General features: G+C 46.7%; 1 protein-coding gene across 1 annotated transcript; it reads right to left on the bottom strand.

Moving 5' to 3' along the window:
- Window positions 1–3,152: 3,152 nt before the first annotated feature.
- Window positions 3,153–18,254, bottom strand: LOC144118326 (uncharacterized). The gene is made up of 6 exons (XM_077651283.1): window positions 18,124–18,254; window positions 16,704–16,810; window positions 15,182–15,244; window positions 12,656–12,715; window positions 12,123–12,179; window positions 3,153–3,567 (listed from the first exon to the last, which is right to left on the bottom strand). Exons 1-6 carry the CDS (start codon window positions 18,209–18,211, stop codon window positions 3,469–3,471), a joined length of 474 nt encoding a protein of 157 aa, XP_077507409.1. The 5' UTR covers window positions 18,212–18,254; the 3' UTR covers window positions 3,153–3,468.
- Window positions 18,255–18,755: the final 501 nt, after the last annotated feature.

Raw genomic sequence — 18,755 nt, 5'->3', positions numbered from 1 at the left:
AAGGATGACGTCAGCACGACGTAGAGGCCCGTGTGCACACTCACTGGTGCACAGAGCGCTGGCTCATACGCTGTCCACACCATTTCTCTTCATCCACCGCTGTTTTCGCAATACAAGAGCTGCGTCAAACGTATTACACCCTCGCCTCTGCCCTTCTCCTCGCCCTCTCGCTCAACTCCATCAAGGCACTGCTCTACCTGCCTTTGGGCCATCAACAAGCGAAGCTTACAAAATCTAGGTGGGAGTATAACGAACCCTTACCGTCAGTCAGTACGATCGGAGCCGACCTCCTCCTTGAACTAAGACGGCGATAACGGAACAAGACACAAAGAAATGATGCTCAGTTCGGTAGTATCTTCACTGGTTTCTTAAAATCTGCTTCATGTATGCGTACTATTTTGCTCACTGCGCCCTATTCAAGAGAAATTAATGCAAACTCGCTTAAAACTTAGTGCTACCGTCGGTAGTTTGAGCAGATTCGCCTTGCAAGTGAAACGTTTGACGTGGCCTCGCTGATGTCCGCAGAAAGCCTGAGATGAAGAGTCTAAAAAATAGTCACTTGCGCTTTATTATTTGTGCGGCCAATCACGGCGGACAGAAATTAGCATAAGAACTAAACTGTTACAGGTTCAAACTGCGGTCGCTTTTAAAACATACTTTCAACGTTCTTTTGGCATGTGGCGGTATTAAAATGCGCTGATGATGCTTTTACTGAAGATTATAGAAGCGGTTACAAGTGCCACTGCGAATTATAGCAATAGCTGGCCGCTTAACCCTGCCTCCCTAAGATGTCACTAGTGAGTGAGGCGGTTACAAGTCCAGCTTTCTTGCACATCACTTTTAATTGTGAAGCAACTGTGGAATATCGTAGCATATTGTTATGAATATATTGATGCGAATGGCCTAACTTTCGAATGCGTAGCAAAATTTTGGTTTTAAAGTTTGTCCTGCGCTTAAAGATTGTCATTCGCCACCTTTGTGCCGAAGCAACGCTAACTTCTGTAAGACGGACCGCCATGCTTGCAGAAGGCGCTTACTGTACTTCAGGTACGGGTTCGAGCAAATGACGTTAAACACTATTGCGAAGTTGCCACAGCAAGAGTCACCGTTACATGCCGTCAAAGCTGTTATACAAAGGTCGCGCAAGGCAGTCGCAATCCGAATCTTCTTCAAGGCCATGTCCAACATTCTTGGACAAAATTCTTGAATATTGGAAAATTGTGAGGTACTGTTACTGAAATATTGAAGATAGTGGTTCGTTGTTCCGATGTGTAGCAAAATCATCATTTTAAATCTCTTCCATCGCTCGCGTGGAGCAATTAATATTACCATAAAAAACAATGGGGAACACTTTTGCCGATAGCAAAAACGCTGATGGCAAAAAAATTCAAGTCTGCCGACGGGAGATCTCCCGATATATTGATTGTTATAGTGGAATCTCACAATGGTGAACGCCGGCTCTTCCGATGGAGATCCTGCGCCAGATGGCGAGTTAACGCAACCCGAGCTAAAGCCCCTCAATGAAGCATTGAGGGGCTTCAACCCGAGCCGCGAGTCAGCGCAGTCAGTGTCGCCCGCATGAGAAGAGAGTGAGGAGGACGCGCGCTCGAGCGGCGCGTGAACAAGACAAGAGACTCAGGTGCTGGACACGAAGGAAGCAAGAGCGCCTTTTGTTAACCATCCGTCCTTTGTAACGGAAAGACAAATAAACGTCTCTTGAATTGTTTTACCCCAACACAATATGCGAAAAATTGCGTCCATAATCTTTTTCCTCTCCAAAATTGCTTTCGTCCAGAACTGTTTGGTATGTTCCCACTGGAAATGACAGCTCTCTGCCCACAAGCCAGGAGAGGGGAACTAACAGCAACAAAAAGAGGAAGCCTGCAGGCCACATGCACCAACACAAACTGTGAGGTTGACGACTGCACTGCCGACAGCATACTTTTATATTCGCATATGCAGGTGCGTGATGAAGAAAAGCGAAGCGCACGTGCTCGCAACAATCTAAAGAAGCGTATTGTGAACAATAAAAATAATTGGTTTTTGTTGAAAAGAAATGGCGCAATATCTGTCTCACAATTCGACGGACACCTGAAGCGCGCCGTAAGGGAAGGAATAAAAGAGGGAGTGAAAGAAAGGAAGAAAGAGGAACCATAGTGGAGGACTCCGGAACAATTTCGACCACCTGGGGATCTTTAACGTGGTCGAAATTATTCCGGAGCCCTACACTACGGCACGTCTTTCTTCCTTTCTTCTCTCTCTCTCAAAAAAAGTGGTGCCTTGTTCCTCTCGCTTATCTTGTATGACACCCGCTAGACGAGACGGGGCGCAGGTCATACTTCAATAGAGAAATATCAGGCACATTCTCCGTCACGTGGTGCTCAAAACATGACCCGCGCCTCACCACGATGCGCATGAAGTCTAAAGCATGCGTAAGCGTGGGGTTACATGTGAATATTTTTAGACTGTATTGTTATTAACGTGGTAAGCAGCATAAGTACGCTGTTAGATAGAACTGGTAGCATTTGTGCTCCGAAATAATAACAGCGGTACTAATAAAATTTGTTTCAATTTCATTTCACACGATATAAGAGTAGCAAATTATAGATTTAAGGTGCGGCATCGAGGCAATGTGGGAGCGCTTCCCGGATGCTGCTTACAAAATGCATAAGCAGTGCAGGCTGGTAGCGCCGCTTTTCTGAGTCTCTTTAATGCCGTTTTCCTAAGGCATGAAACGTTCCGGAGGCTATAACCTATTCTACACGAACGCGTCCGTCATGTTTTGCATCTTTTAGCGTGAGCATGCACCGTGTGCGTAAAAGCCAAAACTCTAGAGGAGCTTAAGAAGATTGAAGTGCCAGTAGGTCAGACATATATACCCGAATGACTAAAGTGGGCCGAACATGACACCGCAAAAGAGGCGTGTAGAGTAGTGCCCGTTCCTTCCTCGTCTGTTTTTGAATGAGTCTTTGGCACAATTTTCGTTGTTCTAGCGAACCATACCAACAAAATATTGATATGTTTCGAGCACAACAGACGTCTTTTATTAAAGCGGTAGCTGTAAGGTTCCTGTTCAGCGGAAAACGTGGCGTCGGCGTTGTGCCGAGAAACCCACGTCATATATTGCTTGATGTGGCACAGTGGCGCCGGCATGCGGCGGCCACCGCATGCCGCTCTCGCTGACGGGATTCGTTCCTAACCTAGCTTGGACGTAGTTTTCTTGGTGCGGTGCTTGGCTGCATCTGTGTAGGTAAAAACCTTTCATTTGCGTCCGTGTCGTCATTCTGGCGTGAAATGGAGTGTAATTAAGGAACCGAAGGGTGGCCAAGAATTAACGGTAACGCATTTCGGTCGCATTAAACGTTAATCACACCCATTTGTTTTACAGTTTTCCTGTGAATACTTTCTGGCACAAGCGCGTTGCGCTTGAAGATGAAAGTCGATTCGATGGCACTCTGCGGGCGTCGGTCAAGCGTCCGTCCTCAGGACTTCGTATATCCAGTGCATGACGGCATTCGTGACGTCATCGTCTTCAAATTCCAGCTCGGCGGAGCCATGGAGGCAAGCCTGCGAATAGGCACGAGTTACCCTGTGCTCATTGTACCAGATACATAATGAAAGAAGTCTTTCGGAATACTGTATGCAAAAGCTACAACTCTGCTATAAATCACGCCGTAGTGCAGGCCTACGGAATTCATTACGACCCCTGAACTCTTTTATGTGTGCGAAAATGCCAGTATACGAGTGTATTTAGTGCGATCGCACTTATAAAAGGCATTCCCCGCATTTGGCGTTACGTTTCTATCTGTCTGAAGCCTACTTTAGGGCAGATTGCCCACAACCCGGCGGGCAGCCTGCCACAAAGCAGGCTTGGGACGTTTTCCTGGAGAGTGTTAGCATTCTTCTTTGCTTGAGAATCAGTTGCTGCCTGCCTGCCTGCCTCTGCCTCTGCCTCTGCCTCAGCCTGCCTCGGCCTGCCTCTGCCTGCCTGCCTCTGCCTGCCTGCCTCTGCCTGACTCTGCCTGCCTCTGCCTGCCTCTGCCTGCCTCTGCCTGCCTGCCCCACCGGGTTGTGTGCAACCTGTCAGTTATATATACATCACACCCACCGCCGCTATGTGTATATGCTGCCCACCGTAGCAGTTGGCAGTTTAATTAAATATTGGTCGCGAGAGGTTGCTCGGGAACAACAACCTGTCTCTCACAAGCCCCACCCCTGGGATCACTTGCCATTGCAGGGCAGTTGCACGTCGCATACCCGCTGCACCACTGCGCCGTGAGTGGTATGAGGGCTCCCAGGGATCTATGAATGTATTCTAGAGAATGATCCATTCCGCTGTAAAGGGCTGGCATGCGCTATGAGCACTCGCCCCCTCCTTGTGGCTAGGAGAATCCAACTTCGCCGGGGAGCTGTTGGCCACTAAGGGACCTGTGGATGCGCGCAGCGTCGTATGGACCATTCGTCCTGTTTTTTGTTTTCTCTGCGCACCACGAGGGGTGGGGAAGGGAGCAGGTTCAGCAGAGGGTTACCTCTGTCTTCCCTCTTTAATTCCCTCATTCCCTTCCCAGTGCAGGGAAGCCAACCAGAAGCCTTTCTGGTTAACATCCCTGCGTTTCCCCTCTCCTTATCTATCTACATTCTTCACATTTTATCCAAAATTACGTCCTCCAAATGCAGAAGATGAAAACGCGTACATACGGCTCCGCACTGCTTCATAGAAGCGAACACACCACGGTGGCTGAGTGGCTTCCACGTTAGGCTTCTGATCTCATTCCGGCCACGACGGCTGCCTGCCTGCCTGCCTGCCTGCCTGCCTGCCTGCCTGCCTGCCTGCCTGCCTGCCTGCCCGCCCGCCCGCCCGCCCGTTTGTCCGTCTGTCTGTCTGTGTATATTTCTTCTAGAGCGTACAGGTTCGTGCTTATGTGTGGGGGGAGGGAGCAGTTGGCAGACATTCATATACACACAGGGTGTTTCCTCGAAGATAGTAATTCCTTCAAAATGATTCTTTTTGTTATCATAAGGTCGATGTTGGTTAATTGCACGCTGATTAACAAAAATCAAATAATCTTTTTTTTACCTAGACATTTGTGACTCACCATTAGTGTTATCCATATCAGAGGTCACATTTTTTAGGCTGCGGTTCTCGTCAGCGCTGCCGCGTAGACCAATTTGAGGCCTGATAAGACGCTTTACAGCGCGGGAGCATGGGCGCCGCCATATTTGGTCACGTGACCATTTCGCCATCGCCAGCCTTCGGGCCTTCTCGTTCCGACGGCTGCCGGCGCGATGGTGCTCGGCTGCAAGACGCTTCTCCGGCTCTCGCTGTAAATAACGAGCTGTCGACGGCACGAAAACCTAGTGTGAGTGCTCATAGAACGTATTGGTACTGCAAAACGTTTGGTTCAACCAGCTCATTTACTCGTCTCCTTCAGACCGCCCGCATCCGTTCGAATGTGTCAACAAACCACGATTAGCTACCAGCGCGTTCATATTTATTCAGTCAATTCACCGTATAACGCAATTTGTGGACCGCATAACTTGCTGTCGAACTGCAGATTAAAAGCGGGACAATGCCTGAAAGCTTGCTTTTTAGAGCCCGATGTTTTTTCCGAGTGAAGGATAATGGATTCACAGCTATTAATAACGTTCACTGCTCCGCACTGTGCACACGACTTACAACCGAACGTGCGCGTGATCGCCGGCCGATCGCCCAGGTATTTATCCTCCGTTAATATTCCGGCTTCCAAAAGAAGAATATGCATGTTTTTCAAGGGCCCGTTCAGAAGCTCGGCGACGTTCGACTGTGCGCTGTTGTTAATTACGTAAAACTGAAAACTGCTCCGGAGTTCATTACCTGCAGATGTAGCCTGCCGGAGTAAGCGGAAATATACATGTCTTCATAAATTTCACCTCTCTCCAGTGCATTAGAGTACTTCTGTAGAGCTTTGCACTGGGCGAGAGAATTGCATGTCGAAGCGCCTCTCTGAGGACGTTTGAAAAGCTCCGTTGCCGCTTCCACCATGCAAGCGCCAAGTACGCACGACAGTTTAGTGAGCACTGTGCCGACGCCAAGAAAGCACTTATTGCAAAGGTCTAAAATAGCACCGATTATATACAGAAAAAAATACTTAATGGAAAAATATAATTTAGTTAGTGCTTGAAAATCTCTGGCATGCTACGCTGCGCGGGGAAGGCAATTTGGGAGATAAAGGTGGAAGGAGAGCGGTGCGGAAAAGGTAAAATAAAACATATAAAAAAGGGAGAAGATAAAAAGCGGCCATTAAATGCGTATTAAGCTGCATCGGCAAATAATATTGTAACGTGTTCAATGCATTGGATCATTGTCTGTCGAAAATGAGAACGGTTGCAGGCATGTACGCTCGATCTGGCGTTCCCGCAGCTACTGCTGGCTCTGAAATAAACTGGCGCATTGAATTTGTGAGATGTTTAACATCAACGTTCTGTTCTCCCTGAAAGCGTCATGAAGTCGCAAGACAGCTCTTCGAAAGACGGCGGCAGTTGTGTCGCGAAGTTTACCATATGTAACAAGTGCGACTATTTTTTCGACACTAGACCATAGGGACATCAGCTCTAGATATTAATTCATCAATATGCCAGACATCCGTATCACAGCTAGATTGCTTGAGTCGCTTGACGTTCATATACAAGAAGCGCAGAAGCGTTCTGCACTGCGCGCCGATGCTGCTAACGACGGCTCCGAAGACCAGAAGTGGCGGCCGCCCTAGTGGCGCCGCCTGCCGTGGAGAGAGCAAACTGCTCTCTGTAAACGGTCTATAGTCTGATACAACTCAAGTGCCAATTCCCTTCAAAAGAGGCCTTCCCGCAAATGGCGTTGACCGGTTCTTATGACGTCGCGCTTAATCGTTAAGCGCGAAATCGCCGATGGCTGGCAAATGCTTCCGTGAAATGGGGTTAACCGCGACGTCATGACAATAGGTCGACGCCATTGGTTGGAGAACTGCCTTTGAGTGCTATATGCCGCTCCGTTCTTAAATTGTATGCGAATATATAAAGTGAAACTGCGCGGCCGGAGAGCGCACTTAACGACGCCTACAAGCGCGCGTGCGAGCTGCTCTCTTCTATAGCTCGACCGCTGCTGCCTGGACGCTGCGAATAAGAGCACGTGACGACACGTGCTTGGCTCGAAATTTTGTGCGCTGCAGCCCCGACGGAAACTGCAGCCTAAAAAATGTAAACACTGATATGAGTCTTATGAATAGTGAGCTACGAATTTCTCGATAAACGAGATGCCTAACTATAATAACTGAAAGTGAACAATTAGATTTTTGTTAAGCAGCTTGCTAGTTAGCACGTCGTAACTCTTTTCAGATATGTGTCCCTGGTGGTAATACTGTACCGAAGAAAACACTCTTGTCACTCGTAAACCTATTTTTAAAAATTACTAACAACCTTTGGGGTAAAAATTCGTGTAAATTGCAAGCCTCAGCATTTCCGTATTTTTGGGCGCCAGTTTTGGGACCATACTTTGGCCTTGTCAAAGGCATGCTCGGCATACGATGGCCCTATGGGCCTGCGTTAACGAAACTGAAATACGTGTGCCGAGTTCATCTCTGCATCCTACTAAGTGCTGCCTTTGTGTAATGTCTAAACACATCGATCTGGTTCGGTTTGGTTTATTGGGGTTTAACATCCCAAAGCGACTCAGGCTATGAGGGACGCCGTAGTGAAGGGCTCCGGAAATTTCGACCACCTGTGTTCTTCAACGTGCACTGACATCGTACAGCACACAGGCCTCTAGAATTTCGCCACCATAGAAATTCGACCGCCGCGGCCGGGATCGAACCCGCGTCTTTCGGGCCAGCAGCCGAGCGCCATAACCACTCAGCCACCGCGGCGGCTAACACATCGATCTGATCAAGAAAAAAAAAATGGCTCTCCAAAGGCTCAGACACTTGTGCTGCACTTCGCGTGTTGCTCCACTAGCTATCAAGTTACTTGCGTACAAACCTCTTATGTGCCCTATCCTAGAATACGAGTGCGCCGTTTGGAATCCCCATAAGCCTGTGGACCTAAACGAATTGGAATCGGCTAAAAAAAAAAAGGTCGTCCGTTTCATATTTCACCTGGAAGACAAATTTTACGCTGGGGCTCACTCCACATTTCTCATGTCGTCGCACTGAATGTTTAACGTCATTGTACACGTTAACTCTGCGCGATTCGAGTCGCTTGGGAGCTACCTAAAATTTTCTAAAACATCGCAAATAAGAAGCTACCACAAACTAAGCATTTCGGCTTTCGGTCCTCGTACTGACTTGTTAAAATACAGCTTCTTTCCTGTGCACTTTAGCAATTTGGAGCCTCTTTCTCGCCGGCTATTGCTCTGCCTTTGAAGAACGTTTAGATTTTGCAATTGGCGGCTGACATTTTTTTACTGCGGGTTTACTTTATTTAGAATATACTGTCACGTAGTGGTGACGGCAGTCGAAGAAGCGATGGAAACGGACAAACGGTCTAAAAGAAAACTGTTTATCGGGCTGACTTGCGCCCACAATGGACTGAATCACTAGGCGGCGGCGGAGCGACAAGCGTGCTCAGCGGTCGTCGAACAGAATGCCCGCCGCTGTCGGCCGTGCTCAGTTTAAAGCTGATAGCGAACTTTTGAGATAAAGAGCGCAAAGTTACTAGAACATTCCGGAACAACGTAGAATCAGCTCTGCCTAGTTGCGATCAATCGAGACAAATCTAATCGCGTCTTGCGTCGCAAACAAAGCGATAGAGTTGTGTGGAGGCAGATTTGAAGAACGAACAAACTCTGCAAATATTCGCGGCAATACTACGGTCTCGTGAGACCGATGACGGTGGGCAAATTCAAAATGCATTACAACACCTATGAACATGTGCTGGTGGAAGCATACCTGAAACGTGCGCTTGAGTCCAAAGCTAGTCGGACAAAGAATGGCATGATATGGTTCGAAAACTTTCCAAAACAGAAAAATAAATAAATAATTGGACAAGACAAAGAGAGCACAAAATAACTCAACACAAGATCCAGTTTCAGCGACAGAATGATAAACAATGCTAATACACGGAATGGAAAACTGCACTTGGCGGGGGGAAAAAAAAGAACACTGCGCAAAGGAAAATTGAAGAGAGCATCAAGGTTGAAATACAGTGATGAGAGAATGCTCAAAATTTTCTGGAGAAAAAACTTCTAAGGCATATCAGTCCTCTCGACTATTATATGTGGAAACAATAAACACTAAAATATAACGTTGTATAAATAGCGAAGAAGAATTATAACCATGCAATTTTCCTTCTCAATTCCATTGTTGGGATGTTTTTTCTTATGATGGTGGAAACAGAATCAGTAGCCCTATACCTATTAAGTATAGAACGAACAGCGAATCTTTGAACAGTTTGATTTTCTGCTTGTATTTTATGCACAACGTATCTCATACCATGGAGGCTTACTTATAGTGAAAGAAATGTTTTATAAGCTACAAGTTTAATTTCTGCGGAAGCCCGTTCTAATTTTGTTGTAAAAAGCTAATATTCCTTGTGGCAGATACGCAAGTGTTCTTGATATGTGTAGACAAGGAGGGTGTTTTCGTGATTGTTACTCCCAGGTACTTATATACTGAGTAAATTCCTTCATGGATGTACCACTAATATTCTAAGAAATTAACTGCGTATTTGTTTTTATTTCTAACGCGTAGCACTGACTTTTCGGAGTTTAATGCCATTTTTGTACATGCATTCAATTGTAACACCACTCAATTCGACTTTTTAGCTTGGCTTCTGAGAACATTCATTCATGTGTATATTTTTAATTGTCAGTTCTATAAATCTAAGCAAGACAAAAGTTCGGACTCTTGCTGTATAGCATGCTGCCAAGCACAAAAGGGCTGCGGACCAAGTCAAGCCCATTCAGAGGATTTTTGTGCACAGCCATCAGCATCCCTGATCAGGGAATAAAATTTTGATTTAAATAGGCGACTCAGCGCGCCATTTATTAATTTTCGTCAGTATATTGATTAAATACCATTAGCCATTTTTACATGCACGTCGTCCACAAACAATCGGATATTTACATTAGAATGAACTAGAGCGGTTATATTATTATTATTAATGCCCAAGGACACTTCCTTCCGAAACTTTTGATGGGACTGGCATTGTGCTAGAAGAGAGCCCCTTTATGTCTACGAACTGGGTGCGATTTGAGATATACGGTTGTCAAATTTATTATGAACGTTGCAACACCGAAACTGTAAAGTTAACCAGAAGTTTGCTGTCAGTGACGCGATCAAACGGTTTGCCGAAATCAAGGAAGATGATATCTGCGGGACCGGAAGAGTAGACAGGGCGATATCGTGGGTTGTTCTTACGTGTTTAGCGCGCGTTGACAGTCCCTTACGAAATACGCAGTGAAAAGAATACAAGTTATTACTTTCATGAAAATAGGTGTGAAAGTGTACGATGGCATGTTCATGTATTTTAGACCAGGTAGAGTTTAAAGAAATGTGGCGAAAGTTTTCTATTAGCAGGCAGTCGCCTTTCTTGTGAACCGCTATAACACGTGCTACACGCTAGTCATATATAGCCGTTAAGACATGGGACATCGGATCGGAACAACGGCTAGGCTTTGGCGCTTTCAGCAGCGAAGCCTTGTGCTTTCATTTATTGCGTACTCCGCTGATTGTTAGCATTTGGCGAAATGCAAAACGCGCCCGTGTGCTGTGCGATGTCGGTGCACGTTAAAGATCCCCAGGTGGTCGAAATTATTCCGGAGCCCTCCACTACGCCACCTCTTGCTTCATTCCTTCTCTCAGTCCCTACTTTATCCCTTCCCTTACGGCGAAGTTCGGGTGTCCACCGATATATGTGATATATGTGAAACAGTTACTGCGCCATTTTCTTTCCTAAAGAAAACAATTCTTTCTCGGTGAGTCATACACATGCTTGGGAGTCCCACTTGCTCCCCGCATTCCGCGGCGACTAGAAGTGGTCGGTTCAACTGACGTCACGATCACGTCACTCCCAGCTGGCCGATGGCGCTGGCGACAGCCAATGACAGTCTCCGCTTCCGGTTTGACCACGCTCTATTACGCGCATGGAGGAAGGAAAGAACTCAGGGGAGGTGGTAACGTTGCATTTTTTGAAGCCGGCATCCCCCTTTGAGCCCCCTTACTGGGCCGCCGTCGCAGCGCGCTTGCGCAGCAGACAATGAGCAGACGACGCCACTGCGCCCAACGTTACCATTGGCTGCGCCGGCGGCCAGAGACTTCCAGCGGACCTTGCGAAAGCTCGTGACTTCCGGCACACTTTCTGGCGTGCAGCTCGGATAGCGAGGGCCTCTCCTGAATTTTCCTCCCTCCATGATTGCGCGTCATCTTAACTTGACCGCCGAGGACGCCTAGTTAAGCACTACTTATTCTGAGCGATTTCACGTATATTGCTTAGTTATTCTAACGTTTGCGCTTATAATTACGAGGTGTTCTGCTAAATGCGTCTCTTGTTATCTGGATGTGAGTTTTCACAAAAGTATGTGTGGCTACTTTAAAGCGTTGAACAAAGAAATTTTATCTGAATTAGTTTCTTTCCTTAATTTTCTTGATATTATACTTTACTGGGGTCGTTTTCTTCGCCTTTCTTCGTTTGCAGACAAAAGGATTAAAAAATATCTTCTGTTAACGATGACTGCAAAAACGTACGAACCAATGACAGTCGTAAACATTTTTGCTCACAGCGCAACAAGAACGGCACACGAGGCGAAAGACCAACTCAAACAAGCGCTGTTTGTGTTAGTCTTTTGGTTCGTGTTCCGTTCTTGTTGCGCTGTGAGCAAAAATGATGAATACTTACCCGCTCGCCCAAATTTCCTCCTTGCTGAATCGTAAACATCAATGGCGGTGTCCTGCCAGCTTTTCACTGAATCACGAAGAAATCTGTGCGAAAAACGGGGACAAAAGAGAAACAAACACGACAGGACTAGCGCCTGTCCTGTGGCGCTGGTCCTGTCATGTTTGTTTCTCTTTTGTCCCCGTTTTCGCGCCGTTTTCTTTGTGAATCACGAACCAACTATCTCAAACTAGAGTTCTTCTTTTAACTGAAGGGAACGTTTTGGAAGGGTGAAAGCTTACCATCATTTTCTTAATGACTTCGATTCCTTCACTGCCGTTAGTCGATTTGAACGTAGGCTGAAAAAAGAAACAAAAAAATGTCAGTGTTTTAGCGTGGTTAAACTGATTACTGAGCGAAAGCTGCTCGACGGTTTCGTCGTTTAACCCAGTGTGCATAATCGACGGCTCCATTGTTACTGCGTCGCTTTTTCGCCACTCCTCCGTTAGCTAGCCCGGACGGTCCTGCCTCTATCAATTGACGCGAGCCCAATTTTGCTGCCCAATGTGCTAAATGGTCTCCTGGAAGACTATCTCTTCCAGTACCCGAGCCACACAGTTATTTTCACATATGCCTCTCAACATTACGAAAAAGCAGCAGTAGGTGTTTATTCCCATGAGCCAGATGCGAGGTGACAATTGTATAGATTTTATATTTTTAAGCGACTCGTTCCTCACCGCGCGTTGCAGGAGCATGCACACTGAGAGAGTTATCATTCCTTATCATGCTTCATAAGTAATATTACGTAAGGTAGCAAGGATGAAGTCACACTCACATAAAGGTTCGCAAACTCCTTCAGCAAACATTCACCTGCGATGCCTCTTCTCTCGCGCATCTGTAATGAAGCCACACACCTCAAATCTTTGTTAACGCCAGCAAAAGCATCCTCTCTTAAAAAGAAACACTGTCGCTGATGAGCGCTTAAGGCCACGCACCGCCGAAATCAACGTCAGCAAGTTTTGTATATGAGAGGTGATCAGCAGTCTTCTTTCCTAAACTTCCAGTTTTGGCAAAGTGGCCCTGTTACACACTCAATTAGATTGCGCATTAGCTTTCTGGTCGTAACTATATATGTTAAAAACACACGCAAACCATATCCAGGTGGCTGAAAACAACTATCTGGCATTGACTGTATTTATTGATCTATTAGCGCTCAAGGCCGTAGGCGTTGCAGAAGGTGCCAAGCCGTTGAGAGGCGATGAATTGTTAGCACGACAACATTACTTGATTTGCTCCAGCTGCTTTAATTGCGAAAGCGTGTATGGGCGCTGTTACTCAAACACTCTCCGCACAGAAATTGACATTGAGTTTAGAATGTCGTTTTATTGAGTTCTTGTGGAAGTTATAAGCACTGCAAAAAAATTCAAGCATTATTTTGTTCTGTCGTTATAAATATTTGATTTCTACTGGTATGTTTTAAAGGGAAATTAAATGACTTCAAGCAAAGTTAATCTCAGATGAGCATGGTTCGCCACTAACTTCCTGTCTCTCAATTACTTTCTGGAACGCTCAATACAATGCTCCTCCCTAATGTATGATGTACAGTGTTTCAGAAATAATCATAAAGTTTTGGCTTTTACCATTAACAAAACTTTCCTTAAACGCTAGGAAGGTGCCTCAGACAGCACAGCATCTTCAAGCCGCTATTACAAGCACTGCCCCGACCTTTTTTCCTCTGTCCCTGCAGTGACGATGGACTTCAACAAACAAGACGTTGTAGTCCTTTTTTAGGTATTTCACTCACATAGGTACATAGCGTCAACATTATTTTACAAGACTGATTACATTAATGAATTATATTGACAATTATATTGCACCGAATGTCTACACTAATTCCCAGAAGGGCGCTGTAGGAACATGTGTGAACAAAATAAATAACAATTATTATGACACGTATCTCGGCTAAAAATCATGCTATAAAATTATGAGGCCGAGGCACCCAGGATATCACTTCGAGTCAGGTGAATGCGTCGGTATGGCACGTATTTGCGCTTTATTGTTTACCCCATGTTTGACATCTTTACATGGGCCTCTTACATGGGCCTTTTACATGACATCTTTACATGGACAGTACATGGGCCTCTAAAATTTCGCCTCCATCGAAATCCAACCGCCGCAGCCGGGATCGAACCCGCGTCTTTCGGGCCAGCAGCCGAGCGCCATAACCACTCAGCCACCGAGGCGCGCGCGCGCGCGCGCACGTGTGTGTGTGTGTGTGTGTGTGTGTGTGTGTGTGTGTGTGTGTGTGTGTGTGTGTGTGTGTGTGTGTGTGTGTGTGTGTGTGTGTGTGTGTGTGTGTGTGTGTGTGTGTGTGTGTGTGTGTGTGTGTGTGTGTGTGTGTGTGTGTGTGTGTGTGTGTGTGTGTGTGTGTGTGTGTGTGTGTGTGTGTGTGTGTGTGTGTGTGTGTGTGTGTGTGTGTGTGTGTGTGTGTGTGTGTGTGTGTGTGTGTGTGTGTGTGTGTGTGTGTGTGTGTGTGTGTGTGTGTGTGTGTGTGTGTGTGTGTGTGTGTGTGTGTGTGTGTGTGTGTGTGTGTGTGTGTGTGTGTGTGTGTGTGTGTGTGTGTGTGTGTGTGTGTGTGTGTGTGTGTGTGTGTGTGTGTGTGTGTGTGTGTGTGTGTGTGTGTGTGTGTGTGTGTGTGTGTGTGTGTGTGTGTGTGTGTGTGTGTGTGTGTGTGTGTGTGTGTGTGTGTGTGTGTGTGTGTGTGTGTGTGTGTGTGTGTGTGTGTGTGTGTGTGTGTGTGTGTGTGTGTGTGTGTGTGTGTGTGTGTGTGTGTGTGTGTGTGTGTGTGTGTGTGTGTGTGTGTGTGTGTGTGTGTGTGTGTGTGTGTGTGTGTGTGTGTGTGTGTGTGTTTGGGGGGGGTTTAAGGGCATGCACTCGTCTTTTGATGTCGACCACTAACTGTTTTCATTTATGAAGGAACTCGTCGCTCAGATATTTTCAAGATGTTGGCCGTCTACCTATCCTCAGGTTATCATCAGATTTTATCTTTTCGTGCTATGGTGTCCTTAACATACTTAACTTGACAATAACATACGAGACAACTTCATCGTAAGATAGATAAATGCCGATACCATGAACGCTGGGTTGTCATTGTGGAAGCTTGTTCGTAACTCCGCGAAACAAGCGCTTCTAGCTATCGATTCGCACGCAACCAAAACGCCTAATGCTATTTACTGCAAAAATTTAAAAGCAGTATGTGAGCGCCTTCCTGCACAATAATAATGTGGCTTTCGCCCTAATAGCTAAGTCTGCAAAATGCATGCAGCGGCCGTCGGCCGAAATCAGAAAGGCTTTTACTCACATCTTTAATGTCCTTCAGACCATGATAGCAGTCGGCATGATACTCGCAGACCACGGTCACCACCTATCCCGGAAAAAAATATGTCATCCTGCAGTTCCTTCTTCCATATATGAAAGAAGCAGAAAAGCGGGGTTGTTGGTCGCTATAAACTTAAGACTAGCGCTCAAGACGTGGACATAGAATAGAATCACACATGATGAGCGCTAAATTAACGCTCGTCCTGTCTGATTCTTTTCTATGTGCACGTCTTAAGCGCTAGTCTTACGTTTATAATGAATCACAACCAACTAGCCCAAATTTCTGCTTTGGGGTTGTGGGGCTACCTGCACTGCAGGTAGGACTGGGTCTTGATCAAAAGGCCCCCGTCACATAATAATCGGCTGTACCAGTGGACCGCTTGAGCCTAATTAAAAGCTTCGAGTGTGAGTTGATTACACTTCTCATATCCAGCTGTCCTTAAATGCCCATGCAGGGATGCATATTAATTTTGCTGACCCGTCCTGCCTCAGCAGTCCTGAAATATTCGCCGATACTGCGCACTGTCTCTTCTACTGTCCTGTTGCTCTTCAGATCCTTTATACCCGCTCCCTCCTCCCCAGTCCTCTCTTGGCATATCTAGCTGCGGTTTTCTTTGTGCTGCGCTTTATTTGTGCTTTATTTGCCCTATCAAAGAAAACCGTGAACAAAGCATTGGTGTGTTTGCAGCCGGCACGCTCTAGACCAAAATACAGTAACACAAATTTGGTCTGTACATTTTCGTAATGTTAGGTTTCCTTCACTACCGTAATCCATATGCGTTTATTGGAGGGCCTTTTCTACCCAGGTAAAGGTGAAAAAGCCTGACATTGCTGAAGACGCGTCGTGTTACATCTCGCATGCGTTAGCGGTTGCAAGTGTGAGTTATAATGTATTAATCTCTCGCACATACGCAGCGAAACAAAAAAAAAACGCAGGCCTTTTCATTTGAAAGGCGTTTGCAGCATCCGTTTTTTCCAGGGTATCCTCGTGTATGTACGCATTACTACTTAACACCGCTGCAACCGTTGTTATCAGTGGAAGCTACGAGCGGGAGACTACGGCGTCGACAAATGGAGCTCGCGAGCCCTCGAGGATAGCACATTTGTGGAAGGCGTCGCCATAGCCTTTTCCTCCAAACCAGGTCGTTCTTAAATCCCGCCATACTAAGACAGGTGGGCCTTACATTCACGGGGAGGTGCAAATTCTGTGGGCAGTATGCGGACCTATACCACATGGTGTGGGCAGGCCAGTACAATACACATGCAGCCGTTATAAGTCAGCCTACTAGGGAGGGCTGGGAGGCGGCCCTGTCCAGCTCGGACCTGGAGGCCCAGCGGGCACTGGTCCAGAGAGCACGGGCAGCAGCGGTGGCCAATGGCTTCCCGGAATAGGGGCTGCCACCCAGCGCAACAACCATCCTCACCTCCCATTCCCAATTTATTACAGTGCAACAATAAACGTTTTCTCCTCCTTTTCCATGCTTGCTCTCTGCCTAGCGACTTACCTTAGTGAGGAAACTGGCGTTTACTCTGTGCAGGATGAGTACATCAGCCACGCAGTCCAGCAAAACTTTGGCTGTCGGCTTGAGCACCTTCAGCATCAAGGACGCCGCTGCGCAAGAGCGTCCCTGACTTCGGCGCTGCTTCACAATCAAAACGTCACAGCTAAAGGCCCGCCTCGATATGCTTCATTTAATTATACATGGAAAACGGGAAAAAAATTAAAGAAAGCGGATGAATCTGCCTCGCAGCGTGCAAATGCGTATGTTTCAGGCGGCACATTACCGGGCAGACACGAGGTTCCCTGCTATCAGTGTCATGAATTAGACCTCAAGGCATCTAAAGATTAGCATTAGGTATCTGATTAGACGCAATACATATATTTCCGTAGCAACGAGCAACTTTTAAACTACTGTACCTTTTCACGTTTTACAAAAATAAATGTCTTCGACGCAACGTTTTAACATGATCTGGTGCTATTGGGAACAAGTGTGCGGCGCCAACGGGGCAGTTTCAAGGCAAACTCAGAAACACTAAAGTATTAATTAGGCGGGAAGAAATACACAAATCCAATTCTTATCTTTCCTAAACAGCCGCCATGGTATCTCGGAAACTGTAGTTAACCACGAAGATCTTTTATTTCTATCAGCTAACATCGTCCCGACCTACTGGAGGTGAGTTTTCACCTCTGGGGTTAGTTTTGATAGTATAAACCATATGCAGTGGTCAGTCTGGAGCGAAGGAGTAACCTCTAACTAAGACGGCAAAAAAAAAAACAAGCCCGCCATTTACGCAGTGACCCTGAATTTCACAAGTCCTGGACGGCCACCATTGAAGAAGAACCAAATCGAATAGCGATCGATGCGTGTTAAAACGACGCCCAACCGAAGGCGCGCATAGAACTGGGAGGTCATAAAAAAAAAATAAACAGCGCACATTTTTAACATCGTATCAGAGGCAGTGACAACACTGTGATGGACAGCGCCTGTTCCATCAGGTAGAGTAAGGCTGACTCGGAGGATTGGTTTACGGCTACAGTCGAGAGGCGGAAAAGCAGCGCCACGAATCAGCGTGTCGACATCTATACGCATGCTCAGCGAGTGAAGCTCGTTTACTAAAGCACGCAGTGCACGCTCAACAGCTTTCTCCTGAAGTGAGGAACACATTGATATGCCCCTGTAGCAGGCACCAAAGTGCCTTTGAACTTGTTTGAATTTGGATGCCAAAGACTCCCGAAAGTGAAATCTGCGCTTGCGGCTTCTCTTCTCACAGAAATCCGCATGGCTGTGCGTTGTATGAAGCGAAATTTAGTGCTGATGGCGCATTCTGTGGTGCAAAGGGCGCAACGTAGCACGTGCTGCCACGTCACTTGATTCAAAGCGCGCTCAAGGTCGTTTAGCCTGGTCGCATTACCGCATACGTTACCTGGAGGTTTCGCGCACACGTTCACTGCCGACGCGAGGCGGGCAGTCGGCAGCACGAGGGCCGCAAGCACGCAAAGCGCACGCTGCATGGCCGGGTCCTGATTATCCCGTCAGATGCTCTCAGTCGGCCCCACGGCAGGACTGCATGAAGCGGATGCCCAAGGCGATTGGCGCAAGTGTTGACCCAACTGCTGTCGAGATCACACAGGAGATGGAGCACCATCGGCTCTGTAGCGTAAGTACAGGTGCGCCCAGCTGCTTGCACGGAGACCGTATTGAAACATTAACTTTCTTCGCTCTTCGTTGGGAAAGGCAACGAGGGAGGATACTACAGTGCGCATCAAGTCCTAACCTTGGAGAGACAGCACCCATGTTTTCCCCAATGATGAAGATGATGAACATGTCCTGGCGACATGTTCCGTTTCTCATGGTGAACAATGACGCTGACGGCAGACGGTGATTTCGTAGAGCCGTAACACCGAAGAAAAAAGAAAAATAGGATTTCATTTTGTTGCGTTGCAGTTTTTTTTAAATTTTTTAAATTCCTTAATTTTTTCTCTAAAACTTTGCGATTCGGAGCAGCATGCATTCCACTTGATTTCCTTAGGGCAGCGAGCGTATAGTTCTTGGGTG

The sequence above is a fragment of the Amblyomma americanum genome, chromosome 2 (genome assembly GCF_052857255.1).
Source record: "Amblyomma americanum isolate KBUSLIRL-KWMA chromosome 2, ASM5285725v1, whole genome shotgun sequence".
Lineage (NCBI taxonomy): Eukaryota > Metazoa > Arthropoda > Arachnida > Ixodida > Ixodidae > Amblyomma > Amblyomma americanum.
Note: the sequence above shows the minus strand (reverse complement) of the source record. Positions and strands in the feature narration are given on the sequence as shown.

Bases quoted from the DNA above. Each gene is read 5' to 3' on its own strand.
- LOC144118326 (XM_077651283.1), bottom strand. From the start codon at position 18,211: ATGCAGCGTGCGCTTTGCGTGCTTGCGGCCCTCGTGCTGCCGACTGCC. The intron at 15,245-16,703 runs GTAAGTCGCTAG...TTTCCGGGATAG, and splicing joins ACGCCAGTTTCCTCACTAAG to GTGGTGACCGTGGTCTGCGA. The intron at 3,568-12,122 runs GTAAGCTTTCAC...GCCTATTCGCAG, and splicing joins AAGTCATTAAGAAAATGATG to GCTTGCCTCCATGGCTCCGC.